Consider the following 17,579-nt stretch of genomic DNA (forward strand, 5'->3'; position numbering starts at 1 on the left):
GCTAAAACCTCCATGAGGCTATATCCTTCCTCAGCTAAGTTGTTCAGGCCCCTCAAAGACAATATCCCTTGCAGGAAGTAATGGCAAATATGGGACTATCTGTGTTCATGTGTCTTTCTCAGTGATCTAAGACAGATTAAATGAGACCTAATAAAGTTTTTGGATGACCCTGATATGTACATTGAGGTCTTTAGAGAACTTACTCAGACCTGTGGACTAGATTAGAAAGACGTAATGTTGCTCTTAAATCAAATCCTTCTCAGAAGAGTTTTAACAGAGAAGTTATAATGTTTCTAGGTCTAAGACACAACTTTGCAGTCTTGAGGTAAAATACTTAGGCCTTATTATATGTAAGGGAACCCAAAGCCTGGGGGAAGAAAAAATTAAACCAATTCTTTCCTTTCCACAGCCTAAGACCCTAAAACAGCTAAGGAGATTTCTAGAAATTACAGGCTTTTGACACCTTTAGATATCAGGATATAATGAGATTCCATGACCCCTCTATCAGCTTATAGAGAAACCCAAAAGACAGCCATATTTTAACCTGGGAACCTTATTCCCAGGCTTAATTTCAGAAGCTCAAACAAGCACTTTTGTTTTGTTTGAGACAGGGTCTCACTATGTAGTTGAGACTGACCTGGAACTCACTCTGTGGCCCAGGCTGGTCTTGAACTCACAGCGATCCTCCTGCCTCAGCCTCCTGAGTGCTGGGATTACAGGCATGAGCCACCATGCTCAGGTTTTTTGTGCCATTCTTTTTTTCCTGGTACTGGGGATTGAACTTGGGTCCTTGAGCTTGCGAGGCAGGCAGTGGAATCACTGAGCTAAATTCCCAGCCCCTCTTGTGCCATTCTTAAAGGCACTCTTCTTTTCCTTTTCCACTGTCATGCCCCTGAGAAATAACACAGTTCTCAACCATGTTTGGTTCAAGGCACTTCCCTCCTCTGTGGCTGCTGGATTTCAAGACAAAGCTTCCAGAATGGTGTTTCCCCTCCCCAAAATCCTTTGAGAGAGTTCTTTTCTGAGCCAAATAGAAAACTGGTCGAGGCTTAATTCTGAAACTCTTAAATACTAAATGTAAGTTTTAATCCAGATTTATCTGTCTTTCAGCATTTGGGTGAAATTGGAGAGTGATAAGAACAGCTAACCCAGCTCTGGCCACTTTCTTATACCTCTAGTCTGCCACCACTGGCACTGCACAAGACAAAGTCTAAGAGACACTCTAGATTAGGCACAGAACAAGAGGAATAGATGGATATACCTTCTTTTCCTTTGTTTCTTTTCAAAATGTAAAAAATGGTCATAGGTAGATGTCTGCAGCACAGCAGGTTGGAGCCTTAGCAGGCCTTCTTCCCTCACTGCATGGAATTCATACTTAGCTTCAAAGAGTGTCACCTAGTCTCTTACATGCAAACCTGAGTAACCCCCCACTGGAGATAGTTAAAATTCCTTGTAACAGTTTGTCCCTTTATAGGGAACATTTACATGTGGCTGTCAAACAACTGGCTATAGAAGCAACCATGAGAAACCTGTGTAGCTGGGTATTCCAGTCAGATAAACTGTCACCTTAGGGCCCATCTTAAAACTGTTTTTGCTTTCTCAGGCATAGAAGATTTTTATTCCTTTTGATTCTTATTATAAGAATCTGTTAATTGATCTACAGAGTTTTGACTAATCTTTTTTATAATTATAAACCTAAAAATTACAAAAGTTATTATAATTCAACTTGGCTAAGTCCATTTGAATGCACTCTGGTTTATAAACAAGTTGTCTTATGTGTGTGTCTATCTGTCCAATTTGTTACAACATGTACAGCTGTTTTGAGTTTTTTTTCTTTTGGCATTTTGGATTTTTAAAGATGTTTGCCTATAACTCAGGTTGGTTTATAGATAAATGCCACTAAAGACATGCTTCCTGCAGGTTGCCAGATGATTCAAATAATGTTAACTGGTTTTACAAATACAGTGCATATTGTTGTCTATATATAATAACTTAGGAATCTTTCATTGGTCAAAAATATTGTAATTGTCATGATCTGGCTCTCATAGGTCATCTAAAAATTTGTTAAAGTAAAAAAGACTCTTGGGGCCCAGGGATTTAGCTCAGTGGTTCGGTGGCCTGCCTTGCAGGCACAATGACCCGAGTTCAATCCCTGGTACCAAAAAAAAAAAAAAGACTCTTGGGCTTAGAAAAACTACTAGACAGGACTCCCCTTGGTAAATAAAGGAAAGGCTGCCTGGAAAAATTTTGTTCCAGCCTTTGTTCATAAAAAGGACCTCAGTAATTTCCATAGCCTTTGGAGAAAATGCATTGCTAAACATATTATTGTGATATGTATACATTGTTCATGGTCAAATGGATAAGTTTTCTATGGGAAAACAATAACGTTTTATTTATTTATTTATTGGCACCAGAGATCAAACACTGGTCTTTGTGCTTGTGAGGCAGGTGGCAGAACCACTGAGCTAAATCCATGGCCCAATAAGGTTTTATTTAAAATGCTCTTGGTACAAAACAAAATTAAAGGGCAAAGAGTTTCATGTAACTGATACTCATTGTTATTTCATGGTGTATATATTCATGCCTTCTGGGTGTACAAGTCTTCTAGGATATTGTTTATGGTAATGATCTTTTTGACTCAGGTATCTGCATTTCTCTTGCACTCCAGCAGCTTGTGATAAGAGATACATGTCAAGCCAACATGAGATAACCAGTCAAATAATAGTTTTCTTAAAAAGTTATGTGTCACCATGCTTAGGGATGCTCAGTCGCCAAACAGTTGAAACAATGTCACACTAAAATTAGAAGTTAGACATTATGAACTCTTAAGGTACATTTATAGGCCAATATGTACATTCTCTTTACATGGCATCCTATAAAGAATAACAAATAAGAGTTTTCTTTTTCTTTGGGAGGGGTACCGGGGATTGAACTTGGGTCCTTGCGCTTGTGAGGCAGGCAGCAGAACCACTGAGCTAATCCCCGGCCCAGGCCTAGCTTTTTAACATAAATTTTTACAGTTATACATTTCTCTCTCTGGACCTCTTTTACTGCATCTTATAAATTTTGATGTGTTGTGTTTTCATTTTCCTTCATCTCAGGGTATTTTTCAATTTCTCCTTTGACCCATTATTTTAAGGTTATGATGTTTGAATGTTATGTTGATGATGATGGAATAGAAAGCTCCAGGAACTCATTCTTCTGCTAAAATAACAAAGCTGTCTGAAACTGTCTTGAAGTAACTTCTTTAGAGATTTGGCATCTAGTAGAGCATTTTATGTCCAGGGGATAGGTAGAGGAAGAGACTGGTAAATTCCATTTAATTTCCATGTAACTCTTAGCAGCAGCTAGCCTGCCCCTAGTCCTTTGGCAAGCAGCCCTGTGAATGCTGAATTCCCACATTCCTCTTCCTCAATGATTTCATCTATTGAAGAACATATTAGTTGCTTTCATGTTAGTTGCCATTAGTTTCATATTAGTTGCCAACAAATTAGTTGGCAATTATAGATAAAGCTACTATAAATATTCATGTATAGAGTTTTGTGGGGGATTTAAATTTTTCTGTATTTTTTTTTCTTTCTCTCTTTTTTTCTTCTTTTTTTGAGACAGTATCTTGCTATATAGTTTAGGCTAACCTTGCATTCACTATGTAACTCATGCTGGCATTGAACTTAAGGTGATCTTCCTGCCTCAGCCTCCTAAGTGCTGGGATTACAGACATTTACTACCATGCCCAGTGGGGGACTTAAATTTTTAAAAATCATTTGGATAAATATCTAGATGTATAATTGCTGGATTATGGTAAGACTATGTTTAGCTTTGTAAGAAATTGCCAATGTTACCAGATGGCATGGTGACCAGTGAGTCCAGGATCTTTCTGTCCTGCCAAAAGAATTGGCTGGGATACCTGATGGATACATAAATGCAACTTCTGTTAAAAATAAAGGAAGCAGGGCCAGGGATATAGCACAGTGGTTCTGCTGCCTGCAAGGTCCCAAGTTCAATCCCTGGTACAATAAATAAATAAAATAAAGGAAGCAAAGGAAAGAGTGAGGAAAAGAACAAGAGAGATACATCCCACAAGTAGGGCAGACCACTGCAGAAATGACAGCAGAAGAGCAAGATCAAGAGGCATCAAAGTCAATGGTTGCTGTCTTCTGTATTCTTTTTTCCCTCCAGAACCAAATATTGTAAATTTGCTGTTGCTCCTTTGACCATTTCAAAAAATTCAGAATCCCGATAATTTCTAAAATAAAAAATTTAAGCTACCAGCATTCTCTGATATAAGACAGAAAATCAGAGTAGTGCTACAGCCCACAGGTAGATAGTTTGTAGAAAGCGTGCTGATTCTCTGCCTGGATATATCTTTAGTGATGGCCTAGAGTCATCCTCTTCAGAAAACACGTTTCTGCAATACCCACTTAGCTTCATTCGTTGGGAAAGAGAGATCTACTTTCAGCTAAGCTCTTTGAGGAAAGACTCTTCGTTGACTACTTTGCCTGTTAGATCAGGGCTTTGAGGAAAAGAAACTAACATGAACACCCCATCATCAGTAAGACTAGAAGCCACTTGGATCATATAATATAAATATAAATATGCCATTGCTTTTTTTGTGTTTTTGTTTTTTTCTAAAAGTGCCCAAGTGGGCTTAAGGCTGCCAGACTGCACACAAATCTACAAGAACAAGGGCTTCTCCTAGTCCATCTACAATGTGTATAGGGGAAGGAGGGAGAGGACAGGAGAAAGGAGAGAAGGGCAGAAAATATACCCTTCTTCCCACCAAAAAAAAAAAAAAAAAAAAAAAAAAGAAAGAAAGAAAAATAAAAAAAATCCCACCACAGGGAGATCTGTGTGCCAAGCACAATGGAAGAATGTGCTCCCCAAAGAGATGGTTATGTATGTACAGGCTAATATTTTGCTGGTTTTCCTTAGAGACCTATTTTGAAATAATGCAGTCCTGGCTGAAATGAAAACTCCAAAATTAGGAGCAAAATCATTACTGAATTAACCCCCTTTCTCTTTCTCTTTTTTTCTTAAACATTTTATTTATGTTATTAAGGGATTTCTTGTTTGTCTGCTTTTTTCCTAATCATTAGGAGAGTGGTTGATAAGTACTGAATCCATCATCACTACTTTGATGACTCAGGTAAGATTTCAGATTCACATTTCCAGGTATCAAGAGTTCCCTCTCAATGCCACAATGAAGTAAGCCTTCATCTATGTTTCTTTGTACTGTACACAGCAATGCCCATTGGTATCTCTGAAGCATAATCACATCTTAGGTTGGTAGTTCTCCAAGTAAAGCAGCTGTTTGCAATTGAATACTCTCTTTCTTTGCTGCTTTATAAACTGAACTGCATCTTCGTACTTCATTCCACATTCAATCAAAGCAAGTGCAACCAACACAGGTGCCCTCCCCAATCCTGCAACACAATGCACTGCAACACAGCAACCTGGCTTTTCATGAAATTTGGTTTTCAACAGATGCAGCCAATCATCTACTATCTGATTAGGGAGTGGAGCTCCATCATCAAATGGCCAATCTAGAACATGGATTCCTTCTTTTGCAAGTGGAGCTTTATCATATGTAGCATCACAAACTCAAACCAAAATTGTCACTCCATGCTTGAGTTTCTTGGTGAACTTGTTGAGAGTAGCATTGATGGGGTTGTGAGTTACCAAAAATGCATGTTCTCATAGTTCTCCACAGGGGCTGGACAGTTCATTATGGCAAATAAAAAGTGTTAGTGCGCAGTGCTTGTGGAGTGTGATGGGGACAATGAAAAAAAATCAAATCTTGAAATATTTCACAGCAGAAACATTAAAAAGACCACTAACATGCCCAATACTGATTGGTATTTTATCTATTAATTTGTTTATTTCTTATGAGGCTTCTCTCCAAGGTAAGCAGAAGTATTTAGAATCCATTTTAATCCAAATTCCAACTGAGCCTCGAGATCTGCAGATGGATACCTTTGGACTCCAAAAAAATCTAACTATATACAAAACTTAAGCAGTCTTTACTACATTTTGGCACTAGTGAGACAAGTTAAAGGTGTAGGTCGTTTTCCACTTTTGTTTACTTGATGCTTAATTTTACTGGAGTCATTAAAAGAAAATGCTTGCAATTAAAAAAAAAAAAAAGCCAACTACTTCTGAGGCGAGGCTGGGTGCTCAGAGTCTTCAAGGCATATAGAACCCCTAACCTCACCTGTCAGCGAACGCTGTGCTAAGCCTGGCAGAAGTCTGCCCTCACACTCAGAATCGCCATAAATGTGCAACGTATATTCCAACGCAAAACGCTGGCGAACTGGGGACTGGGCATTGAAGATCGGCGAGGGCGGGAGCGAGGAGGCGCCTCTCTCCGGTCACCTCGGCAGCGGCGGCGGAAGAGACCCCAGCCCAGCCTCGGCACGCTACACCCTGCCCAACGCGGCGGCAGCGGCGAGTGTCCAGGAGTCTGTCTTGCTGCTGCTGCTACTGCTAGGGCCGCCGCTGCCCTGTGGCGTCGCCTCGCGCCATTCCCCGCAGCTCCGCCGCTCCAGCCACTCCGGACGGACGATGGTTGCAGCCCAGGGGATTGCTCCGCCACCTCCACCACCTTTTACATTCTTTTAGATTCTGGCAGTGGGAAGTTACTCTGCCCACACATCCTGGCTATGATTGACAAGTCACATCTTGTTTCGCCTACAGTTCTGGCTCAAGTTACATCCTGGTTTTAGCCAGCCTGCCACGTCCTTATTTCCTGCCTCACCAACATATCTTCCAAAGTTCAGTGGACCCTTGAGTTACAACGGGCCTGACATATGAACAACTTGGGTTACAACTGGAATTTTGGGTTTAAATTACTACTAAAGTCTTGAGTTATGACCCAAATGCCGGCTGCTTGTGCTTCCAGATGGTCTGAGACAGATTTAACCCTTAGAGTTCTGGAAGAACATTACAACATCCTCTCCTGCGTGGGGTTGAGAAATCCTGGGCCAATGTCTCTTTAAGGAACCGCGATCTGCCTGTTTTAGGAGACAAGAGTTTGAAGGCTGTGCAGAGGTGCCTGAGCCTTCATCGACCAACTTCAGTTACAACCAGCACTCGGAAATAAAGTGAGTTAGTAAGTCAAGGGTCCACTGTAACTATACACTATGGTTTGATCTAGAATGTCCCAGGTCTCGTATGTTCAGAAATGGAGTTTTTATAAGGTGATTGGATAATGAAGGCACTTTACTCGCCAGTGGATTAACCACTGGTTGATGAATTCATAGCTGAATGTGTTATTAGGAGATAGGGCCTAGTTGGAGGAGGTGTGCTGCCGTGGGCATGACTTTAGAGGGTGTATCTCCCTTCCCGGTTCCTTTTGCTCTCTGCTTTTTAGCTACCACGTGGCGAGCAGTTTTTCTCTATTATGTCCTTCAACCATGTTTCTACCTTGGTGCTAGCCAATCATGGACTGAATTCCCCAAACCATGCAGCAAATTAAACAACTCTTCCTCTAAATTTTAGGTGTCAGGTATTTTGTCCCAGGGACAGCAAAGCTGATTAGTACGATACCACTTTGCACTCCCACCACCAACGAACAAGAATTCTTTGCCTGAATTTGGTGTTGTTTTGTATGTTTACAATTGTAATAGTTATGTAGTGCTATCTTATTGTTTTTATTTGCAGTTCTCTGATGACATATGATATTGAACACCTCTTTATATGCTAACTTGTTACATATCTTCTTTGGTGAGGTGTGTTCAGTTTTTGTTGCTGCTACTTTTTTGACAAGGTCTTACTATATGGCTTTGAACTCACAATCCTGTCTCAGCTTTTTGAGTGCTGGGATTACAGGCCTGCCCCCACTATACCCAGTTTGTGGCTTGTTATTTTAAGTCTCTTAATGTCTTCTCTCATGGATCATAATTTTGATATTTTGTCTTAAAACTCATCACCATACCCAAGATCATCTATACCTTCCTTTCCCATTATCTTCTTGGAATATTATAATGTTATGTTTTATAGTTAGGTCAATGATCCATTTAGTTTGTGTGTGTGTTTGTGTGTGTGTGTGTGTGTGTGTGTGTGTGTGTGAAAGGTCTAAGATGTGTTAGGTTTGGAGGGGGGGTATAGATAAACCAATTTTTTGGCACCTTTGTTGAATTGCCCTTGCTCCTCTATCAAAGACCAATTGAAGCTGGGCATGGTGGCACATGCCTGTAATCCCAGCACTTGGGAGGCTGAGGCAGGAGGATCAGTGTGAGTTCAAGACCAGCCTGGGCTACACAGTGAGTTCCAGGTCAGTCTCACTACATAGTGAGACCCTGTCTCAAAAAAAAAAAGACCAATTGACTATATTTGTGTAGATCTATTTCTGGGCTTTAGTCTACTCTACTGATCAACTTTTACTACAATATTGTCTTGGTTACTATAGCTCTATAGTAGTCCTAATGGGTGGTTTCAATCATTTTTCTTCAATATTGGGTCAGGGATGTACCTCGTGGTGCTGAGCTTGCCTGGTCCCCAGTTCAACTTCTAATACCAATAAACAAACAAACAAACAAATAAATAAAGTGCTGGCTACTCCTTGCTTTTCAATTTTCCATATAAACCTTAGAATTAGTTTATCTATATCTGCAAAAGTTTACTGAGATTTTTGTTTTTTGTGGTACTAGGGATCGAACTCAGGATCCTGCACTTTTGAGGCAGGCATGGTGCCACTGAGCTAAATCCCCAGCCCACTTGCTGGGATTTTAATTTGGGATTGTGGTGAATTTGTAGATTAAGGTGTGGAAACACACATCATGACAATGCTGAATTTTCCTTTCCCCTTAACATAGAGTAACTCTCCACATATTTAGTTAACTTCTTTCATCAGTTTTGTAATTTTTTTCACATAGATCTTGCATATTTTTAGAGATTATAAATATTCCTTTCTTTTGGTGCTAGTATCAATGGCATTATATATTTGGATTTTTTTTTTTTTTTTTTTTTTTTTTGAGACAGTTTCACTATGTAGTCCTAAACCCAGGCTGGACTCAAACTCCTCCTGCCTCATCCTCCTGAGGGCTGGGATTATAGGCATGAGCCACCGTTTCTGGTAAGCATTCTGCTTTTAATTTCAAATTGCTATTGTTAATTGCTGGTATATAAGAAAGCAATCAGCTTTTGTGACTCAAGTGTATTCTTTGCTTGAGGTTATTATAATTTTCAGGTTCAGAGTTTGTCGAGAATAGTATCTTTTTTTTTTTTTTTTTACTGTGAATAGGTCATACTTTTCTATTTGCTTTCTTTTTTTTTGGTTAAGAACATCCTGTCCGGTGTGGTGGTGCACACCTGTAATCCCAGCACTCGGGACGCTGAGGCAGGAGGATTGCCATGAGTTCAAGACCAGCCTGGGCTACAAACAGTTCCAGTAAAAAAAAAAAAAAAAAAAAAAAAAAAAAAAAAAAAAAAAAGAACTGGATATACTGATTATTATACTGTGCTAACTCTACAAACTGTATTCTTTCTTTCTTCAGGGACTGCTAAATTTTGCTTGAGAGTGGGAGCCATCTATTTCAATTTTTTTGGACAGGGTCTCACTACATAGTTCAGGATAGTCTTTTTTTTTCTTTTTATTGAGTTTATTGGTAAAATCTAGGTATACAATACAGTTACATTCATCATTGGGATTTTGTACCTTTACATAATAGGTCTTGATTCTCATTTTTTTCCCCTTGTCCCTGCCCTCCCTTCACCCCCTCCTCCCCTCCCTATTTACAAACACTTTATTTCCATTTTTTCAGTTTCTCATATTTTTTTTCCTCTCCCATATTACCTTTCCCCCACCCTTCCCACTTTCCTACACCTTTAGCCCTTTACCTCCTATTTCACATTATTAATTATCTCATTAGGATCCTGTGTACTATTATAGTTTTTCACACCAAAGAAACTAAGGACAGTCTTGAATTTACTATGTAGCCCAGGCTGGCCTTGAACTTAGGACAATCCTCCTGCCTCAGCTTTCCAAGTGCTGGAACCACAGGCAATGTGCCACCATCTACGTGATTTTATGAATCATTTTGCTAAGCGTTTGTTCCTTGTATGTGGCTGCTGCTGTTGTTTTGTTTTGTTTTTTAAATCTCTGTAGTCAAATGGTGACCTGACAAAAACTTTGAGGGGAAAAAAGACACTGTTGATCTAAGAGATGGAAGGGAACAGGGCACAGACATAAAAACTAAGGCAACATTTCAGAGTATTGCCAGACCCACCGAAGTGTACAACCCCAACTTTTCAGAAGGCAAGGTCTCCACTGCCTGTCCTGACATGAGTCAGTTGCTTCTGGAATTGAGGCTGCTACCCTATGGTGGCTGACTGACCTTTATCTGGACCTCTGTTGTTAAATGTCTGATTAAGGTTGAGTTGTAAAATAGCTCATTACAATCACTAGTCTGTCCAGCTCAATGATTCCTTTGATTGAGGTACCAATCCCTAGAGCAGTGAGGTCTAACCTATGGTGTGTTATTTTTAAGACAAAAGATGTTAATGAGTTGTTTTTTCTAAACTAAAACCTCAGTATGCAGGTTTAATTATAGTGTTGGCACTTTGTGATAAGTAAGTAGGTTTTGGGTTACAGTTTGAGCACTCATTTCTAAAAGTCTTGCCATTAGTGCCCTAGAGTTTCAGACCCCACCATTATGTATGACCATACTCCACAGTGTCTATTTGGTTTTTTTGGTACCGGGGATTGAACTTGGGACCTTGCACTTACGAGGCAGGGAGTGGAACCACTGAACTAAATTCCCAGCCCCTCCTCAGTGTTTTGATCATTGTAACTTTGTAGTAAGTTTTTAATTTGGGAAGAACTTTTCCTTTTGTAATTGTTTTGGCTATTTGAGGCCTCTTTTTCTATTTTTATAAGAAAAGGACATTGATATTTTAATAGGGATTGTATTGAATTTGTAGACTGGATTTTGATGTACTGTAATCTCCTGGAGGTGGTTTCATTTTGAACAAAGAACTGAGTGAAACAAACAAAAATGATGGCAGTTTCACATTTATTTGAAAAAAGTGAGGTGAATTGGCTCAGCAGAGTGAGCTTGGGTGGAATAAAAGAAGCAAAAAATCTAAAAACCAAAATAAAATAAAAATATAAAAGTGTATCCTGGGGCCAGTGTGAGCAAAGTCACAATAGTCCACTATCAATGGAGTCATCTCCTTTTATTCATTCCACACACTGCAGGTTCTCGCACAGGATCTTGAGAATTATTTGTCACATGTGTATCTTGAGATCTGATAGCACCTCCCTTTCCAGACAGTTTAAGCTACACCCTATCTCCTATCTCATTAGCTACTTGGGAGATTGAGGCACAAGGATCACAAGTTTAAAGCCAGCCTGGGAACTTAATGAGACCTTGTCTTAAAATTTAAAAAAAAAAAAAAAAAAAAAAAAAAAAAAGTCGGAGGGCCAGGGATTTAGTTCAGTGGTTCCACCACGTGCTTCGCAAGTACAAGGTCCTGAGTTAGATCCCTGGTACCAAATAAATAAACAAACAAACAAACAAATAAATTCATTCTTCTAATCCAAAAACAAGATGTCTGAGATAGACGTGAAGCACTTGAGCCTCATTTCTTCCTGTGCTAGCTAGAGTGGGGATGTGGCTTGGCCAGCAGTTATCTGCTCTTTCTTCTCATTTTCCTTTCCTCCCCCTTGTACCCCAGTGGACTGGGACAGTTCGCTTCAGTGTCCTCCCTGGCCATCAAATCACTATTCTCCACTCTAATGTAAATGTAGCCAGAAAGGCAGTGTGGTGCCTCTCTGCTACTGCCACCACTTCAGGCCATACTATTACAGTGTTGTTTATTTTGGTTTTTGTAAAGATAGGGTCTCACTATGTAGTTGAGGCTGTCCTTAAATTCCCTGCGATCCTTCTGCCTCACCCTCTGAAGTTCTAGGATTACAGGTGTTGGCCACCATGCCCAGCTATACTGTTGCAGTTTTGAAGGAAAGAGCATCCTGGAATGGCTAAGATCAGGAGAGGGACCTGGGCCCCTTATTTGCATACCCAACATTCACAGCAAGCTCTCCAGAAGATTCTCTGGTTTCAGCCTTCACCTTCACTGTAACAGGCTGGCAGCTGCTACATAAATAGCACTTCCTAGACACTTTTTGATTTTAGTCTAGGAGGCCTTGCTCCTGTATAACAGCCCCACTTTGCTGCAGCACAGGCCCTGTTAAAATAAACACTTACTTTGGTGTTCTAGTAAAACCTGCTCTTGATTCATTTCCCAGGTAGTGTGGACTGAGCAGCTGGTTTGCAAAGAAAGACAAACACTCAGAGCTGTTAACACCAAAGAGCTCCAGAGAACAGCAGACGACAGAGACCAGCAAATGGTAGAACTGATCTACCACCAGCAGCAGCAGTAACCAGCAGCTGGCTGTGCAAATTAATGGGATTCATTACTAACTTATGTTACCTGGTGACATCAGGACTGCTAACAGAGCTGTGATTTCCGTCTAAATTGAGCCAAAGAATGCCGGGCTGAATGGCAACATTTCCATATATTTATTAGGTCAGTCTTGTTTTTTGGGTTTTGTTTGGTTTTGGGTTTTCAGGATTTGGGGGAGGGGAATCATCATCCCTATTTGTAAACTTTTTCATTATCCCAAACTCTTAGCATTAAGCAGTAGCTCCCCAGTTTCCTAGTCCTTGGTATCCTCTATTTTGCTTCTGTCTCTACTATTTTATTTGTCTCTATGAACTTGCCCATTCTAGATACTTCATATCAGTAGAATCATACTGTAGTCCTTTTATATCTGGCTTATTTCATTTAGTTGTATAAGTTCTTAACCAATATCCTGATTCATTAGATCCCCACTCCTGTGATGTTGGTACTCTTGTCCCCACTTTATAAAGAAAGCCAAGCACAGAGGCTAGGTAACTTACACAAGAACACTCAGCAGGTGAAGAGGGTGCTGGCAGCCAGCCTCTACTCTTCAGTCTGATACTGCACTGATCCTTACTACACCTCAGCTCATGTCAGCCCCATAACTAAGAGGATTACCTATCCGTATAGCCCAGTGTTTCTCTAGATTTACTAGAAAGTAGCTGGGCACCTTCAGCCTTAACTAGTTACTCACTTTCTGTTCCTCTCATCCCATACTGGGCCCTAAGTAAAGTCTTGTTCAATAGCTGGAGAGGGAGGTTTAGGGGGTCCTGGCCAGGCTAGGGGTCAAGCAGGGAAACACTCTGGGAGAAAGTGCCCCTAAAGGCAGGACCTGAAACCTCACAATTTGGCCACTACTAATTTTTTGTGCTTGCTATGAGTGAACTCTTTATGGAGAAATAGTTTACCTATCCACTTTCCTCCTTAGGGCTTGTGGGCTATGCCCTGGTCAGACTGGGCAAAACTGCAGTACTCTCAATCTTGCTAGAGTCTCTCAAGCCCTATGAGAGTTCCCATACCTAGTAATGAAATTGCTAGGTCTGAGTCTAGGTGATGCTCCTCCTTTAGAAAGTCATCCTAAGCAGTTTTCCAAAGTCTCAATGCAAATGTATAATCCCAGAACCAGGAAGAAAAGACAATATTTTGTTATTTTCCCCCATCCTCGCCTTACCACTACCTCTATCCACCACTCTGCTTGGCCCAAGCCATGCTTAGCATTACGCCAGGGCAGAAGGAAGCTCTGACGAGGTTGCTTGAGAAACCTCAAGTACTTTTTTCCATACAAACAATCAACAAGTGACTGTAGTCTCCACAACCAGAAAAAACTCAGCCAACTGATGACCACTGCTATAAACGGGAGCTTAAAACAAAGAGCCAATCAGAATTGTATGGACTCCTAAAGAGAAGCCCAGTGTTGTGGGGTAAGGCAGACTGAGCACAGGAAGTTCAGTCTCTTGGTGTCATTTGAAGCTTTGTCTGCTCATCCGCCCTTGCTCTCAGGACTGGACCTGAAAGAGCCCATCCCCTAAAAGATCCCTGGCCTGGCCAGTCTTCTTGTTGGAGGTATGTATCTGGCCACTGCTTATACTAGTCTCTTTACCACAGGAAGGTATCCAGCTTGGTCTGACAGGGAGGCTGCATAGTCTTTATCCTCACTCTCTGCTTAGTCTTGGCTTTGGGCTTAACCGGCAGTGGGCGGATCACAGCTATGTCAGTCTGGAGAAGATATTAAGGAATAGGCCTGGAGTATAGGTTAGAAAAGGTTCACACGTGGGGTGGACAGTGCTACTACACTGAACAAGGCCCAGCTCTGCACACCTGAGGCTGAAGACATTCGTAATCTGATGTCTGGGAGTGTGTGGTATAGGCTCCACAGCTCAGCCCAACCCACTGCAACAGAACAAGGATACAGGTTGAATGAATTTTGTCCGGCCCCCAAGGCCATCAAAGCCTGTTCTTACCTAGGGCAAAAGGAAGAGATGAGTGGACCAGGCTATTGGGCTAGGGAGCTGCCTGTTTCGTTTCAAGATGGATGGAAACTAGAATTTGTGGGAAGCCACACTTACCACATCTGTGCTGCGACAGGACTCTGCCATAGTCCTCTTGGACTGTTTCTGACCCAGGATTGCCTTCTGGATGAAGACAGGAAAGGCACCAGCTAGTTCCTCATCTGGTTCTCCTACACAGCGCTGGCCACCCAGAGAGAGCTGGGACTCCTGCAGGGAAAACCCCAGAGATAGATTTGAAGAGTCAAGTGAAAGCAAAGTAGGGAGGGGAGTGGTGGCAGAACAAGATCAGAATCTCTAGTGCCTCATCAGGAGGCAAGAAAGATAATAAATAGGGTTACAGGAGTGGCTCAAAAATGTCTCAGTCCTGAGCCAGGAGAGAGGGCTCTGATAATACTCTGTCCTCCCAGGGTTGGATGATGACTGCCTGTACTTTCTTCTGGAAAGTCCTTACCTGTTTGGAAACTTTGGGCATCTTCCTTAGCACATCTTGAACAGGAGAGCTATAAGAGTGAAACACAAAGGCAAGGGTTAGGTAAGCAATATATGAGAGCCAACACATGTCCTTAAAGGAGCCACCAGAGTGGCATGGTGGGACAGGTACCACTGGGAAATGTTTCTGTGGTATCCACCCTAAGGGCAGGTCTGTGAACAACTGGACAGAAGAGTTGCTGAATAGGGTAAGGTGGACCATGTCCCAATCTTATGGCTTCATTGCAATGCTCCCCAAGTGCTTGGGTACCTCATTACGTTCCAGGCTCTACATGGGGCTGGGAAGCCCAAGCAATTCATCACAGCAGGAGTCAGGTCATGCCCTAATACAGGCAGAAGGCATCCAATAAGCTCAGGCCTCGTCCTGCCCACACAGAGAAGGGACACAACTTCAATGAGACTCTCAGTAAGTTAGCCAATTAGTAAGGTAGCCCGGAGTACTCTCAGAACACAAGGTCAGTTCATCATCCTACAGAATGTGTGCAGGGAAGATATGAAGCAGAACAGAGATGGCCCCAAGTCTGGCTTCCTACTTCCAGCCCCAGAACTGGGCACTGTTTCCATCGAATTCCTGGGGACCCTAGCAGCTACATATCCTCTCCTGGTATTTCTCCAGGTGAGTGGGAAAATATTGACCCATAGCTGGCCTGTTTTATTTTCAAGCCACAAGAGGAGGCCCGGAGCAAGTGATTCTGGACTCCTTCACTTCAGCCTCTTTAACTTGAGATAAGGCCATATGACAGCCCTAGGAAGACTACTTACTACAAGTCTAGCTCTGGGGAGGCTAAGTAGATTAAAGGCATTCTATGTTCCTTCATTCTCCCTACAGTCCCTGAAGATGGCAGAAGTATCTCTAAAACACTTAGCAGCCTGAAGACCCTGATAACCAACTTCAACCTTAACAGCTGAAGAGGAGGCAATGGGAGGAAGCCAGGATATGGAGCAGGCACTGAGGGGTGCCCTGAAGCCCATAGCCCCTAGGTTTGGTTCTTCCCATTGTTTCCAGGCCCAAGTGCTATGGTGTGAGGGTTCATGCTCAAAGTCAGCAAGTGGTGGCTTGCCCTCTTAACCACCATTGTCCAATATCTCAACTTCCTTCTCTTATGCCCAGTCTTAAGTTAAGAAGAAACCTGCACAGCTCTAGATTCCCCTTATCTGACTAGCACATTCCTACATGTATAAAGGGGTATAGTCTGTGTCTCCATAATGAACCACACTTGGTATACCTTGCCAAGGAGAATGCCTTCTTTTTCCTAGTCTCGCTGTGCCTCTAGTACAGGTCCCACCTGCCCCTTGCAGCTCCAGAGCTCCTCTGGGCTACTCCCCTGGGCTGCACAGTATGAAATGGTCCTGCCTCAAGCATGAACCTCAGAGGTATACAACAGAAGTTTAGACTCCCTTCTAAACAACAGGAGGAAGTTTAGAGTCTCTGGCCTGAAACTGTGGTAGGCAGGCATTCAAGGTATTGGAAGCACTTGCCCCAACACTGTCAGCCCAGAGTTGTCCCTACTGGGATCCCTGCATTCTAACTTACCCCAGTATGTTACCTTAAAGGGTGACAATGAAGACTGAGATAAGCAAGAAGGGCTTTACAAAGATTTGAGGCCAAGGAAGAAGAAGTGGCTGGAACCAAAGCAATAGCTAAACCCAGGCAGCACTCACTGTTGCATCAACCACTCAGAACTACCAGGGCAGGGCTCACAGAGATGTCTTAGCTATCCCATTCCAGGTGGTGGACACTGCCAGAGACTGTTACTCACCATGCCTTTTCCAGGCAGAGCTTCTTGGAGCAGCCATGCTGGGAGCCAGAAGGCTGGGCTGTAGGGGTATTCACGTTGAAGGTAGAATCAAGGTCAATGGCATTGTGGAAGGGTGGCAGGCGAAGCTTCGGGTTTAGCATCTCCATGGGGGCTGGGCTGAAGGCAAAAAAGACCACAGTGGTAGTTCAGAGGGACCAGAGCCCTTTAAGCATAGAAGAGTTCCGCTCAATGGCCCAGATCCTACTCCTGCCTCAGCTCAGGGCTTGACAAAGTCATAGGACAGTGAACATCAGAAAGACAGGAGACAGATAAAACCCAAGTAAGTACGCAACAGAATGTTGAGCTTTGACCATGTAGCTTCATTTCTTAGACTGCAGTACACGGAGCAAGAGATGTTGTCATCGACTAATGGAGAAAGAGATGCTTCCCTGTCCCATCAGAGTCATCTGCAAACCATTCCCAGTACATCCTCCTTCCTTTATGAGCTAAATCCTGTTTCCTTTTCTGCTAGGAGTCTACTTTCTGTCCTTCTCATCTTTAGTGTTTTGAGACAAGTTTTCACTACATAGTCCAGGTTGGCCTCAAACTCATGGTGATCCTCCTGCCTTGGGCTCGCAAGGAATTGCCAGGCATGTGCCACATTCCCTCACATTTCTTAAATAAGAAATGTTTGCCAGGTATGGTGGTGCATACCAGTAATCCCAACTACTGGTACTTGGGAGGGTGAAGTGGGAGGACAGCAAGTTCAAGGTCAGCCAGAGCAATTTGCAAGGCCTTGTCTCAAAATAAAAAATTAGAGGAGTTGGGGATTTGGCTCAGTGGTTCTGCCACCTGCCTTGCAAGTACAAGGGCCAGAGTTTGATCCCTGGTACCCCCAAAATAAATAACTAAATAAATATATAAATAAATAAATAAATAA

General features: G+C 42.1%; 1 protein-coding gene and 1 pseudogene across 1 annotated transcript in view; both read right to left on the reverse strand.

Annotated features, from left to right (window-relative positions):
* Positions 1 to 4,923: 4,923 nt before the first annotated feature.
* Positions 4,924 to 5,972, reverse strand: LOC104856236 (annotated as a pseudogene).
* Positions 5,973 to 11,875: 5,903 nt separating this feature from the next.
* The window catches only part of Traip (TRAF interacting protein), a 24,319-nt gene continuing 18,615 nt past the window's right edge, over positions 11,876 to 17,579 (reverse strand). The window contains exons 11-15 of the mRNA XM_010615532.2: positions 16,661 to 16,816; positions 14,863 to 14,911; positions 14,469 to 14,618; positions 14,313 to 14,363; positions 11,876 to 14,118 (exon numbers count right to left, since the gene is read on the reverse strand). Coding sequence (XP_010613834.1) covers positions 13,999 to 14,118; positions 14,313 to 14,363; positions 14,469 to 14,618; positions 14,863 to 14,911; positions 16,661 to 16,816 — 526 coding nt within the window. The 3' untranslated portion in view covers positions 11,876 to 13,998. The remainder of the gene's footprint in view (positions 14,119 to 14,312; positions 14,364 to 14,468; positions 14,619 to 14,862; positions 14,912 to 16,660; positions 16,817 to 17,579) is intronic.

This window comes from Fukomys damarensis, unplaced genomic scaffold (genome assembly GCF_012274545.1).
Source record: "Fukomys damarensis isolate Sample0158 unplaced genomic scaffold, DMR_v1.0_HiC HiC_scaffold_37, whole genome shotgun sequence".
In the NCBI taxonomy this organism is placed as follows: Eukaryota; Metazoa; Chordata; class Mammalia; order Rodentia; family Bathyergidae; genus Fukomys; species Fukomys damarensis.